This window comes from Homarus americanus, unplaced genomic scaffold (assembly GCF_018991925.1).
Source record: "Homarus americanus isolate GMGI-L3 unplaced genomic scaffold, GMGI_Hamer_2.0 scaffold52806, whole genome shotgun sequence".
NCBI lineage: Eukaryota > Metazoa > Arthropoda > Malacostraca > Decapoda > Nephropidae > Homarus > Homarus americanus.
Window position 1 is genome coordinate 2730802 of NW_024720773.1, and position 15199 is coordinate 2746000.

Here is a 15199-nt window from a genome sequence, read left to right on the forward strand (position 1 = left end):
CCCTGTTGCCATATGTGACCAAGTCCCAGGTTGCTCAACTGACTTTATTCCACATTTACACACAATTGCAGGGTCTCAATTGTCTCCCTTACTCTTGACAATACAGCAATATAACCTTTCTCACTCTTGATCTGCTCTATTCTTTCTATTCTTTTATTCTCTTATAATATCAGTTGACAATAATATTGAAGCGGGGCTTTCTAGGATGGGTCCCTCTGGTCGGGAAGGTTGTGGACCCCAGGGCCGACCTGATCATCATCAAACTACTGGAACCTCAACTGACGTCACCGCGGTTGTTGGAGAATCAGCTTTTTTCACACTTCCTGATTCCACCATTCGTGGCCTGAGATCCAATTTTCCTTCTGTGGAGCACCATCTATTAACCTCTTCCCCCGATCTCTTACTACTATCTGAACTTCAACTGACCAAAGCAGCATCACCCAAACCTTTTCAAGTCTCCAACTACAACCTTTATACCTCTTTCTGTTCTAAGGGAGGTGTATGTGCCTACTGCAACACACGTACACCTATAGCTGGACTCACGGATCTTGAATCTTCCCTTTATGATGTCATCTGGCTCAAAATATCTCTACCAACTGTGACTATTTTTCTTTGTTTCCTATACTGTTCTCCCAACTCTACCAACTATTTGGAACTCTTTGACTATCTCACTTCTTGCCATGAGTCGTTGCTATCTACACACCCCAACACCGAGATCCTCTACCTAGTGGATTTCAATGTACATCACAGAGAGTGGCTTGGCTCTGCAAGGGATGACCCAGGTGGAGCTGAGGCACTCTCGTTTTCCTTACTTAATGATCTGGAACAAATAATTAAACACCCTACACGCGTTCCTGATCGACACGATCAACTTATTAACATTCTTGATCTTTGTCTTACCTCTAACTCCTCACACTATTCATACTCAATTTCCACCCCCTTAGTGTCTTCTGATCACAATCTTATTTTTATTAAATCAATCTGGGCACGACCACCTCCCCCACCCCTCTCAACGCCAACTATGACACTATCGGAAGGCAGACTGGCAATCATTGCAAGAATTCTTCTCCGACTTTCCTTGGTAGACACTGACCTGGCTGTTTTAAAACTGCTATCCCACCACTGCCACTCGGGAGGTTATATCCTCTTAATCATCAACCACTGGCAGATTTATTGCCACCACCCCTTAATCACCAGCTATGTTAGTGAGTATGGGGAAATGATTAATTTCAAGGTTCACTGTGCTATAAGTCACTTGGTATTTTTTCTCACAAGTAGTGTAATTCTACAGGATTAAGTAAACAACAAATTACACTATTTACATTTATTAACAAAATAAACTAACATGTATATGAAAGGAGGTGATTAATTATTGTGAAAGGTTTCACTATTAAATACACTTAGGCTTACCTCCTTGGTCAATCCACTTACAAACTTCTAAGGGTTATTTCGCCAGAGTCCATAAGTCTCGCAACTAATGTTGGAGGGCTTATGGTTAGTGGGGCACGACCTCTCTCTATGAAGGCTCCTCGCACACTCATGCTAAACATGTGGTTACATATCAGAGACTCTGCTCCTGCCGGAAATATTGCCGACTTAGTACTAACAATCACCAGTTTCTCTGCTGGTCATCATACCTGGCCAGCATCTAGCAGGGCTGGCCATAGCCTGGCCCGCCTGGCCCACTTGGGTCAGACTCGCTAGCCACCTCCGTCACAATCAACATAACATTCAACACGTCTCTCAGTCAACGAGTTTATTCAATAACTCCCACACCCAGACCCTGCTAATACTACCCAGACCCTGCTAGTACTACCCAGACCCTGCTAGTACTACCCAGACCCTCCTAGTACTACCCAAACCCTGCTAGTAATACCCAGACCCTGCTAGTATTACCCAGACCCTGGCGAGTACTACCCAAACCATGCTAGTACTACCCAGACCCCGGCGAGTACTACCCAAACCATGCTAGTACTACCCAGACCCCGGCGAGTACTACCCAAACCATGCTAGTACTACCCAGACGCCGGTGAGTACTACCCAGCCCCGGTGAGTTTTTTTTTTTTTTTTTTATACGGGGAATAGCCCACCCGGGCACAGGTCATCTTCCCACAACGTGACCTGGGGGGCGACAAATAAGAGTAAAAAGGAATTAAAAATAGAAAAGAAAAAGGCTATATTAATCTACAGTGCACCACGAAGACTATATGAGTGTGGAAACATAGAAGAAGGCAGAGCATTTCACAGTTTGGCTGTGTGAGGAAAGAAGGATGTACTATTACGGGTTATTCTAGTGTGACAGACATCCACAGAGAAACGGTGGGCTCACAGGCAAGACGAGTGTTATGAGCCCACGGCCTTGCTGGTGGTACACAGGATGCCAAATCCACCGAACATTGCCCGTTAAAGTACCTGTAAAAGAGAGAGAGTGAAGCAACATTGCGGCGAAGAGAAAGGGAAGAAAGATTATCAACTAAAGGAGGAAAGTTAATAAGACGAAATGCCTTTGATTCCACCCTATCTAACAGCTGGACAGAAGAAGAGCCACCGCAGATATGAGAGCAGTACTCCAAGTTAGGACGATTGAATCCCTTATATACTTGAAGCAACTGCTCAAGAGTAAAGTAGCTACGGCATCTGTACAGCATTCACAGCTTTCGGGAGGCAGCTTCAGCAATGTTGTGGATGTGTGGTTGTCTTGACCCCGGCGAGTATTATCCAGACCCCAGTGAGTACTATCCCGACCCCAGTGAGTACTGTCCAGACCCCTTCCAGACCCTGCTAACACTATCCAGACCCCTGTGAGTGCTATCCAGACCCCTTGGAAGTACTATCCAGACCCGACGAGTACTATCCAAACCCCAGTGAGTACTATCCAGACCCTGTCGAGCACTATCCAGACCCCGGTAAGTACTATCCAGACCCTGGCGAGTACTATCCATACACCAGCGAGTACTATCCAGACCCTGGCGAGTACTGTCCATTCCCTGGCGAGTACTACCCAGACCCGGCGAGTACTATCCAGACCCTGGCGAGTACTATCCAGACCCCGGCGTACTATCCAGACCTGGCGAGTACTCTCCAGACCCTAGAGTACTATCCAGACGTCTGCGAGTACTATCCAGACACTGGCGAGTGCTACCAGACCCTGGCGAGTACTATCCAGACCCCCGGCGAGTACTATCCAGACCCTGGCGAGTACTATCCAGACCCTGGGGAGTACTATCCAGACGCCTGCGAGGACTATCCAGACACTGGCGAGTGCTACCAGACCCTGGCGAGTACTATCCAGACCCTGGCGAGTACTATCCAGACCCTAGCGAGTACTATCCAGACCCTGGGGAGTACTATTCATACCCTGGGGTACTATTCCCTGGCGAGTACTATCCAGACCCAGGCGAGTACTATCCAGACCCTGGTACTACTCAGACCCTGGCGAGTACTACTCAGACCCTGGCAGAGTACTATCCAGACCCTAGCGAGTACTATCCAGCCTGGGGGTACTATTCATACCCTGGCGAGTACTATCCAGACCCAGGCGAGTACTATCCAGACCTGGCGAGTACTACTCAGACCCAGGCAGTATTCTGCAGACCCTGGCGAGTACTATCCAGACCCTGGCGAGTACTACTTAGACCCTGGCGAGTACTACCAGACCCTGGCGAATACTATCCAGACCCAGGCGAGTAATCTGCAGACCCTGGCGAGTACTATCCAGACCCTAGCGAGTACTATCCAGACCCTGGCGAGTACTATTCATACCCTGACGAGTACTATCCAGGCGCTGGCGAGTACTACCCAGACCCCGGCGAATACTAAACAGTGGAACATTTGTCCTTCACGCAAGATGAAAAACATTTTAATGAATAACTAATAAATATGTATAATCATCAACCATCACAATAGTGTTATATCATAGCCAATTTCTCATGTTGACCTATACTATAGTATTAGGGTAAACACGAAGTGCTATCATAAAAACATTTAATTCAATTCAAATATAATAATAATAATAATAATAATAATAATAATAATAATAATAATAATAATAAACGGTTTATTAATAGAGTTGCAGCCGGTGGCTGAAAATATACAGACTTACATTTGATTTAGACATAATGATATAATATGCATTGAATACATTTACAGGGCTGTACAGTACATAAATCAGGAGTTGTTTATTATTTTAACAATAGATGGGATGGTGCTGTTCTTATATCTATCGGTGCGGACTCTTATGGGCTGAATTTTGTTGTAGTGGCGGACTGCTCGAGTTGGGTGGGGGGCTGCAGGTGGCAGGAGGTGGCGATGACGAGGGTGGTGCAGTAGTCCACTGCCAAACCTTTCCAGTGCTTGGTGGTGGAGGTCAATCAGGGATGGCATTTCCAGGGTGGAGAGAGCGTTGGTGTAGCCGGAGTATTCTGTGCTGAGCATGAATCTGCAGGCCCTTTTCTGTACCTTCTCTAGCTGACGTTGTTGGGTGGAGTTGAGAGAAGACGACCAGGCTGGTGGCGCATATGTAAGTTTGGGGAGAATAAAGGCGTTGTAGATGATCCTCAGCTCTGGCGTGGGTGTCCCAAGTGACCTAAGTCGTCGTAGTATGTAGAGACGGTACGAGGCTGCCTTGACTGTGTTATTTACATGGGCCTTCCAGTCAAGTTTGTTGTCCATAGTTACACCCAAGAGTTTGGCAGACTGCACCAGCTGGAGAGGATGGGCACCCATTGTGACTGCTGGGGCTTGCACTGGAGTGGTGGCGGTATTGATGTGCATGACTACGGTTTTGGTGTGGTTGATGGTGACCTTGCTCTCCGTAGTCCATGCCTGTAGCCTGTCCAGGGTGCCTTGTAGCGATGAGTAGTCTGGTGCGGTGTTGTCCACTGAAACCCCTACAGTGCAGTCATCCACGTACTTCCACCTGTGAGGAGTGTCCGATAGAGCGTCGTTGATCAGGATGAGGAAGCACAGTAGTCCCATCTTGGTCCCCTGGGGAACATCGCAGGTGAGGTGTTGGAATGTAGAGACCAAGCCCTCATACCTCACTGCCTGGCGACGTCCACTCAAGAGATCAGTGAGCCATGAGACCAGGTTGGCCTTCCTGAAGTCCACAAGGGCAACGGCCAGTGATGTCTTACGTTTCTGCAAGTTTTTGTGCAGAAAATCCAGAAAGCTCACCAAGCTGTATGATGTAGAGGAGGTCCTTATATTGCCAAATTACTGTGGATCAATTGACTGATAGATACTGGCAAATGCCCCCTCAAAAACAAAGTCCTCACAAAGTAGACTGGGTATGGGGGTAATGGCAACTGGCCTGAGGTCGTTAAGGGACTGTGGGGTGGTGACCTTGGGGATGGGGGTGACAAATGCGGTTTTCCATTCATTAGGGCATTTGCTTTGTCTGAGGGATGCATTAATAATAGAACTGAGGGGGTGGCAAGTTCGACTGCAAACTCCTTGTATATTTTGATTGGGAGGTCAATTGGGGTCGTGGAGCGTTTGGATTTAAATTTCAGGAGTTTGTTGGCGATTTCATATGGTTGAACACTGGGAGGGGGGGAGGGGGAAGGTAAGTAATAACATTATGCTACAAAATAGCACAACTATTATCTCTTGTCATATTGGTTAATAAGTCATCATGTGTCGCCCCTTTAGGTGTGATCTGCAGGCAGGACTAACGCGGTGTCACCAGTGTGTGTACTGGACGCTACTGACGTCCCTTCTCCTGTCTGAGTACCACTCAAGTCTGCTGCAGACGCCCCGACAGCAACAAGACCAGTTACTGGTCTTCCCAGACCTGCCAATCCTCTACTTGTGAGACCACTTAACCCACCACCACCTAGACCACTTAACCCACCACCACCTAGACCACTTAACCCACTACCACCTAGACCACTTAATCCACCACCGCCTAGACCACTTAACTCACCACCACCTAGACCACTTAACCCACCACCACCTAGACCACTTAACCCACCACCACCTAGACCACTTAACCCACCACCACCTAGACCACTTAACCCACCACCAGCTAGACCACTAAACCCACGCCCATTTAGTCCACTTAGCAATCTACTACTTAACCCACCACCACCCAGATTACTTAACCCGCTACCAAAATCACTTAGAGTTCCTAAACCGCCCGGTCCCTTTCCGGAAACAGACAAATCACTGAGCCCAACCACAGTACCACTATCAGAGCCACTCGACCCACCTCCTATACTACCAAGTCCTGGAATAGAACTGCCAAAGTTTCCTAAGTTGGCCAAGTTCCCAAATCCTGTCAGTCCTAAACCAGACAACCCTGAGAAAATCCCGAGGCCGGCTCCCTGCTGCTGCTGACCTGAGATACCCTGGCCACTGATTGTGAGTGACAGCTCTGGTGATGATGACTGACCACCTTGCTGACCTAGATTTACGCCCAGACTAGACAAGAGTTCAAGGTAGCCTAGACCACCTAATCCAGGGTTTTGTTGCTGCCCAAACTGATGTGAATCTCCACCCAAGCTGCCTAAACCCTGGTTATGACTGAATCCCTCTATACTCTCGATGTTGCTACTAAGACCACCAAGGTTGGGCACATTTCCTCTTCCTAACAAACTGGAGAAAGCAGAGGTGTGTCCGTCCACACCGCTGGTAGCCACAGGAACTTCACCTTGTAATGATGGTTGCTGCTGGTCCTTACTGCCAGCAAAACCAAGCAGGTTAAATTTTTTGAGGAAAGCCACACCAGCTGGGCTTAGTGAACTGTGTAGCGGTGAAGGCCTGGTCGACTGGGACAATACAGTGCTACTTTTAAGGACTGTGGATTTGGGTTCTGCTCTAGTGATCCCTAAATTTAGTGGGGGAGCTGCACCTAACAGAGGATTGGTTGTGGTGGTGTAGACTGGTAGTGGTACAGCTGCTACGGTGTGTGGCTTAGGGATAATATATGCTGCAATTGCTGGGGAAGAAACGGATTTATTTAAAGCTACTTCTGGGACCAGAGATGGAAATGTGGTGATTGAGACTGGAGGTATTACCGTGGTTCCCGAGGCTGAAGATGTAGGCATAGTTGTCAGAAATAGGGGTTTAGGTGTAGCTGGTGTTGGAGGTATGGGAGTAGCTGGTGTTGGAGGTATGGGTGTAGCTGGTGCTGGAGGTATGGGTGTAGCTGTTGTTGGAGGTATGGGTGTAGCTGGTGCTGGAGGTATGGGTGTAGCTGTTGTTGGAGGTATGGGTGTAGCTGGTGCTGGAGGCATGGGTGTAGCTGTTGTTGGAGGTATGGGTGTAGCTGGTGCTGGAGGTATGGGTGTAGCTGTTGTTGGAGGTATGGGTGTAGCTGGTGCTGGAGGTGTGGGTGTAGCTGTTGTTGGAGGTATGGGTGTAGCTAGTGCTGGAGGTGTGGGTGTAGCTGTTGTTGGAGGTATGGGTGTAGCTGGTGCTGGAGGTATGGGTGTAGCTGGTGCTGGAGGTATGGGTGTAGCTGGTGTTGTAAGTATGGGTGTAACTATTGTTGGAGGTATGAGTGTAGTCAGTTTTCGAGGTGTGGAAGTAACAGTAATCTTTGTAGCTGTAGATAAGGATGGTGGGGAGGGGGAGGAAGATGTAGGCGCCATCGTAGACCCGCTGCGTGTCACTTTAGTGTAAGTAGAGGAATAATGACGGTGAGATGAGGTTGTCGTGAGATCAACGCTGCTAGAGTTATCAAGAGAAGAATTAGCGTTTTTAGCAGCCTCAGCGGCTTTAGTTCTTTCTTGCACTTGTGAAAATAATTTTCTGATGCGCTGCAGGTCAATGTTGGTGTTAGCGACAGACGATGCAGGAGGCTGAGCCGTTGTGTGAGTGGTTTGTGAGGTGTTGGACTGTGTGGTAGACAACAACCTTAATGTCGTGTATTCAGGATTGGGAGTCCATTGGTCATTACGTGAGTCATCAGGACGGTTCTTGGATCGTGCAGAAAGTGGGGTGATGAGAGTAGCTGAGGAAGACTTCTGCAGTTGTCTTGGGTGTTGTGGCCGCACGTATCGGGGACGGGCCCGTAACCTTTTCCCCGCTCCATGTTGGTCCCTGTGGGCGCTGCGCCCCCCTTGAATACTGGAAGGACGGCGGTACCGGCCCCGTACGCGGGCACCCAGTTGGAAACTAATGGGGCGAAGAGTTCGAGGAGCGTCGCTCTGGGAGGTTGGCAGAATCTGTTGAGGCTGGATGGTTGGAGTCGACAACGGCACCTAACCAAATAAAAGAAACTTATGTTGGTTAACAATGATCAGCTTTTGTCATCAATAATAAAACTATATAAATTAATCCCCTATAGTAAGAGATATTCCCAATGGTCTGTGACAACTGAGAGTATCAGTAAATTCGCCAAGTCTCCATTGATTTAAGACTTCTAAATCGGCAGAACACAGGGAAACATAATGTAAATAACTTAATATTTAATTTTTGCCTTTATATTTAACATGTTTTTTTTTATGTTTTATATCACCACCATTACCATAGCCATTACCAGGCGGGGGAGACCGCCAGTCAAATGTTTAGCATCTCGAGTGACTGGTCACGCCAAATATCAATGTACAAATTTGTCTAAGTCGGCAGGTTTAACTGTTGCTTGCAGGAAGCTTTAGAATGTGTAGTGAAGTACGAGGTACCAAGAACAGTGAAGATAAACGGTGTGCTGAGAGTTTCAACCTTTTATAACTGAGGGAACAATTTCATTGGGCGAGGGTCCTAAGAAAAATATTGTGATTTTGAAGGACACGGGAGCTAACCAAGGCCTAGTCCTCAGAAAATCATCAGAGTGGACAGAAGATTCATATTCTAGTGAAGAGGTTGGAGTGAGAGGGTTAGGAGCAGGGTTGACTATTCCACTGCATTATGTAAACCTTGAAACAGGATTTGTTGGAGGTGAGGTTAAAGTGGGTGTAGTGACGAACTTCTCATACAAGGTATAGACATGTTGTTGGGCAATGATTTGGCTGGTGACAAGGTGGTCTCAGAAACAAAAATGGTTGAGAATCAGCTTGAAATTATTGATAGTGACCATACAAATTCGTCATTGAGTGAAAGGCCCATGTATGAGGCGCCAAATATTTCTTCTGTGTGTGAGGAGGAGGTTATTGATACTTGTCTGTTAAATGTGTACCCTGCATGTGTAGTCATGTAGGGATGATGTGATGAGGATTTGAAGTTAAGTGATTTGTTTAATCAGAATAAAAAATGTAATGTGGAAAATTGTGAGAAGGTCAAGTTTAAAGTGACTCACACCCGGAATTTTAAACACCCTCTTCCGTTGAAGAGGGTCGTCGTGTTTCAACCCGAGTTTAAAAAAAAAAAATGAGTCCCGAAGGACACCGCAGTACAGTACTTGACTGGGTGGTGGTAAATCTTTGGCGAAGATCCAACGCCGGGAGTGTTATCGCCGCTGGCTTCAGCTACAGTGCTGTCGTGTGCTACCATTAAATCTTTCGACCTGTGACCTCGCCAGATGTAGAAGTGTTTACAGACACTTCTGCGGGTGGCGGGGCAGCCCGCCCCGGCATGACGCAGATCGCCCTCTCTAGTGATTGCTGTGAAGACCAGCCTTCTGCTCTACACCAACTCACAATCCTTTCCGAGTTTTGTGCTGGGACAATTTACGCAGTACTGTTGTCTCTTGGAACACCATACTGACCTGCACTTGTAAGTACAGCCAAAGTGATGACGTACCCCTCAGTACTGAAATATTGTTGACTAATTACGCCTACTCGTTTCTGCCTTATCTGGAGCAATAAGACAATGCGGAATGAAGCGTAACTAAGATTAATAGAGTTATGAACTTTCTGTAATGTCACTATGTTTAATAAATTATAATTAAGATAAAATTGTGTGAGACTCACTAATTATGTATTAGAAGGATCACTAATCATGACTAATGAACGCCTTGTTCTCTGCAGGTTTTGACCATATCAATAAATATTGAATGCGTCAAAAGGCGGGTTTCAATCATTCCCTTCGACTTGCCCGTCACCTGAACGTCCTTAACCAAGACGTTTACACCTATCATCACCACCACTACCATCTCTACAAACATCACCACTACTATCACCACGAACATCGCCGCCACTACCATCACCACCACTATCATCACCACCACTATTATCACCATTACCATCATCACTACTACCATCACCACCACCACTATTACTGCCACCACAAACATGACCACCATTACCATCACCATCACTATTATGACCACTACCATCATCACCACTACCATCACCACCACTACCATCACCACCATTACCATCACCACCACAAGCATCACCACCAATATCATCACCACCACTATTATCACAACTACCATCATCACCACTACCACCACCACCACTACCGTCACCACCACTATTATCACCATTGCTACCTTAAGGTGACGTTGTTATGTTAACTCTCACCTCCTGCTGTTCTCCTTGGTCCTGTTGCTGTTGTTGGTTGTCCTGTTTCTTCCTTTGCTGCTGTATAGAGCGTTGTAGCTGCTGTTGTGTTTGTGCATGAAGTTGACTCTGCCGCGCCAACAGTTTAAAAAGTTGTTGCCTTGGTCGCACCGCTTTTGTTACCGGCTGGAGTGGTGAGTGTTGGGATGATGGCAGTATTATATCTGCTGGACGTCCCGCATCAACAGTTGATGTTTTAGCTGTGGCCCTTTCTGGGTGGTGAGGGGTCGGCCGGCTGACCAGTGGTGGCAACCTTTGTACACTGGGTCGCTGTGGATCCTGTTGCTGCTTCTGCTGCCCCTGATGTTGTTGTTGCTGCTTCTGCTGCCCCTGATGTTGATGTTGCTGCTTCTGCTGCCCCTGATGTTGTTGTTGCTGCTTCTGCTGCCCCTGATGCTGTTGTTGCTGCTTCTGCTGCCCCTGATGTTGTTGTTGCTGCTTCTGCTGCCCCTGATGTTGATGTTGTTGTTGCTGCCTCTGTTGTTCCTGATGTTGATGTTGTTGTTGCTGCCTCTGTTGCTCCTGATGTTGATGTTGTTGTTGCTCCCTCGGCTGCTCCTGATGTTGTTCTTGCTGCTTCTGCTGCTCCTGATGTTGTTGTTGCTCCCTCTGCTGCTCCAGATGTTGTTGTTGCTCCCTCTGCTGCTCCTGATGTTGTTGTTGCTCCCTCTGCTGCTCCTGATGTTGTTCTTGCTTCCACTGCTGCTCCTGATGTTGTTGTTGCTGCAGCTGCTGTGAACTTGACACTGCTCTCGTAGCCGTCACGTACACCGCCATCACTGGAAGATGAAATTAAAAGTTAATTAAAACCGACTTATATTTTTATTACGCAAATTAAAGTGACGTAGCGGGATCGTGAGTCACGTGTATGTATTGTTATTATTTTTAAAGTTATCACTTTATATTCCTGCTCTATTTTTTTCTTAATTCAGATGATGAATGGGAATTAAGGCTGCTGCTCTAGCCAATAAACATTTAAATATGATGGATTTAAAGGAACGCCTGCAGTTATCTTACTTTAGCTACAGACAGGCAAGGGGTGTGTCACGGATTCATGGCAGGGAGAGATAAATGTATTTTCTTATTTTCTTACCGTAGAGTTCAGGTACCTTCACACTGGTTACTCACCCAGGATATTATAGTGTATCACTACGTAGAAATTTACTCCACCGCCCGACATTCCACATGATTTATCCATCTAAGTTATTGGTTATACTTTGTCATAACCAATCAGGCATTACCTTTAGTAATAACAAGATGGGGATCACAGATACGGGCAGATAATTGCACTTACATTTATTTGGCAAGGTTCCATACACTGATTTACAATTTGCATGGATATATGAGTCACTCACATTCATGCCGTAATAGAAGTAATATCTACCCCCTCCCAGGTGAGGGGGTAGATATGGCACTTTTTCAGGTTTGTCTTAAGACTATCCCTATACCTTTTCAGTTGCCCGCCAGCGTTATGTTTATTATTTGTTGGGTGACTGTACAGTATAGTAGCCGCTTTGGTAGTCTACTGTAGTCCATGCAGGTAACATGGCCAGTCCAGTGTAGTTGTTCATGGATAATGGTAGCCTCGATGCTCCTACAGTTGATGTCAGCGAGAATGTTAGCATTTGTTCTCTTGTCTTTCCTGCGAACGCGGAGGATGGAACGTAGACTACAAAAGTGAAAGTTTTCAAGTGCCTTGAGTTTTTTTTTTTTTTTTTTTTTTTACGTGAATTAGCCCACCCGGGCACAGGTCAAACGACCCACAACGGGGCCTGGGGGGCGAAAAAAACACAGAAAGAAATTGAAAATAGAGAAGAAAAAGGTTATACTGTGTTAATCTACACCACGAAGAGGTGTCTCCTGTATGTGACCAATGTCTCGCTGCTATATAGCAGGGTGGGGAGGACCAATGCTCGATATACGTGCAACTTTGTAGATAATTTCAGCTCCCTACAGCTGAAGACACGGGTACAAAATCTGCCAAGGGCTTCAAATGCACATGTGATCCGATGTTGAGTCTCTTCATCGATATCCACGGTGGTGGACAGGTGGGAGCTGGATACCCAAAGTGGATAACATTAAGAAGAGTAGTACCGTTAAGCTGGATGGATGGTGGAGGTGTGTCTGAACCAGGGTCAGGCTGAAAGAGAATCTGAGTCTTACATACATTCACCTCAAAGCCGAAGTGTGCATATGCATCTTCATAGGTATTCAGGATCTCTTGCTGGTCGCATTTAGTGTGAGTGACAAAGGTGAGGTTGCCTGCATAATGAAGTTCAGTAATGGAAGCTGCCGACACCTTTGTTCCTGCCTGGAGTCGTCTTTTGTTGAAAAGACCTTTCATCTGGTACTGGATGTCCACTCCACCAGCTAAATTGACACTGGTGCGAGTAAGGAAGGCAGCAAGAAAATGGAAAAGAGAGTTGGTGCCAGTACACATCCTTGTTTTATCCCTTGGTTAGGTCGATGAAAGCCATGTACAGGTCACGATGCTGTTCTATGCACTTTCCCTGTAGCTGGCAGGCAGCAAAACTCATGTCAGTGGTGCCACGTGATGGTCTAAAGCCACAATGAGATTCGGGGAGGAAGTTTTCCGCCTTAGGAAGGAAGAAGTCTGTTTAGGAGGACTCGGGCAGTAATTTGGACAGCTACGGACAGCAGCGAGGTCCCGGGGTAATTGCCACAGTCTAACCAGGGTCTTTAAGAGCTTGGGGGGATTCCTCCTTTTCACATATATTCTGCAGGAGACAGTGAAGACGGCTTGTAAGCAGTGCTTCTCCTGATTTATACACCTCGGCTTGGATTCTATCAGGTCCCTGTGCTTAATTATTTTTAATTTGCTTGATGGCAGTAGCTACCTCATCCAGGGATGGAGGATAGTTGAGATGGCTCAGCTCTGGATGCTGAGGGATTCTGCTGGGTAGTCAGGACATCTACATCGGTGTTTTGGTTGAGCAGCGAATGATAATGCTCTTTCCAGCACTGAAGAATGCCTTCTTCTTCTTTTATTAGGGAGTTATCCTCGGAAGAGCAGCGGGGGGCTGCCCCATGAGTGATTGGTCCATAAAATGTTTTAGTGGAATTGAAAAATTTGCACATCTTGTGCTCATATGCAAATTTTACTTGCTTTATTTTTAAACCAGTAGTTCTTTAGTTTGCGAATATCATGCTGGGCCACCGCTTTCTTCTTGCGGAAGGCATCGGCTTTAGTCCAGGACTGAGGGTTGTTCTGCTAGTCAGTTAAAGCAGCACGTTTATCATCGACGAGTACATTGATTTCCGGGTCATTTTCATCAAACCAGTCCTGGTGTATTCTCTCAATCTGGTCGAGGGTCTCTCTCTGCAGGCTTTTGTCTTGATAGTGTTGATACTACCCCTGGTTGTTTATCAGCTCATGTTCGAGCTGCTCTCTGAAAGCATGTGCTACCGCTGGATCCTCCACATGCTTAGTATTAAAACCTCTTCTGGAGGCTTGTTTTTGTTTCTGTTTTTGAGCGACATAAAGTGAGAGCTTGGCCATGACAAGCGATGATTAGTGTCACAGTGGTCTGAGCCACGCATGGCTCTGGTGAAGCGAACATCTCGGCGATCTCTTTCTTTGACAATGATGTAGTCAATGAGATGAAAGTGTTTGGATCTTGGGTGCTGCCATGAACCCATGAACTTGTTGGCCTGTCTAAATAAGGTATTGGTGATAGTGAGGTTGTGTGCTGAGGAGGAGTAGGCCATTGGGGTTACACTTACCTAGTCCATTTCTCAATAAGATTCCCTGCCAAATGTCAGCAAATGTCAGCAATGCCAATTCTAGCATTGAAGTCACCAAGTAGCACAACCTTGTCTTCTCTGGGGATAAAGGTTAGCACTCTGACAAGGTAAAAGGCCTCCTTGATGTCATCTTCCTCATCCAATGTTTGGGAGTATGCACTGATGAAAAAGGCATGACGTGAATTATTCAATGGGGCTCGGAGCGTCATGAATCGCTCATTGTTCCCAACAGGCATTTCATTTAGCTTGTGTAGGACACGTTGATTGATGGCAAAGCCAAGTCCATAAATGTGGTTTCTCTCCACAGCAGGCTTACCCTTCCAGAAGAAGATATAGCCAAACCCCTGTTTTGTGAGTCAACCCTTGTCTGGGAGCCGGGAGTCACTAATGGCTGCTCTGTCAATATATATATATATATATATATATATATATATATATATATATATATATATATATATATATATATATATATATATATATATATATATATATATATATATATATAATCAACAACCTCACCAGCTAGGACTTGAACCCTCAACCTACTGCGTGTGACCAGAGAATGTTACCGACCATGCCACAAGGACACTAAAAGCAGTCCTAAACTAAGTTATATGGACTAAAAATGAAGTATATATGGTACCTCGTGTTTCATACCAGCTGGATTCGGTAAAATGCTACTTGCCACCACATAAGCAGCACGGGCAGTTCCCAAGAGAAGGTTCACGGCGCCATCAGCTCGATGAACAGGCTTTGTGTGAAATATAACATAGTGTCCTTGTGGCATGGTCGGTAACGTTCCCTGGTCACACTCAGTAGGTCAAGGGTTCGAATCCTGGCTGGTGAGGTCGTTGATTATATGTTCAAAGTCTGCGTGTTATATGGACTAAAAATGAAATATATATATATATATATATATATATATATATATATATATATATATATATTTAATGTAGATCCACATTGAAAACGTGGATAAGATAAGA

The 15199-nt window shown here is 46.1% G+C and overlaps 1 protein-coding gene across 1 annotated transcript in view; it reads right to left on the reverse strand.

Moving 5' to 3' along the window:
• Window positions 1–5579: 5579 nt before the first annotated feature.
• LOC121861117 (mucin-5AC-like) overlaps window positions 5580–15199 on the reverse strand; it is a 93817-nt gene continuing 84197 nt past the window's right edge. Inside the window, exons 2-5 of the mRNA XM_042358680.1 lie at window positions 11023–11227; window positions 10410–10832; window positions 5987–8207; window positions 5580–5584 (exon numbers count right to left, since the gene is read on the reverse strand). Coding sequence (XP_042214614.1) covers window positions 5580–5584; window positions 5987–8207; window positions 10410–10832; window positions 11023–11227 — 2854 coding nt within the window. The remainder of the gene's footprint in view (window positions 5585–5986; window positions 8208–10409; window positions 10833–11022; window positions 11228–15199) is intronic.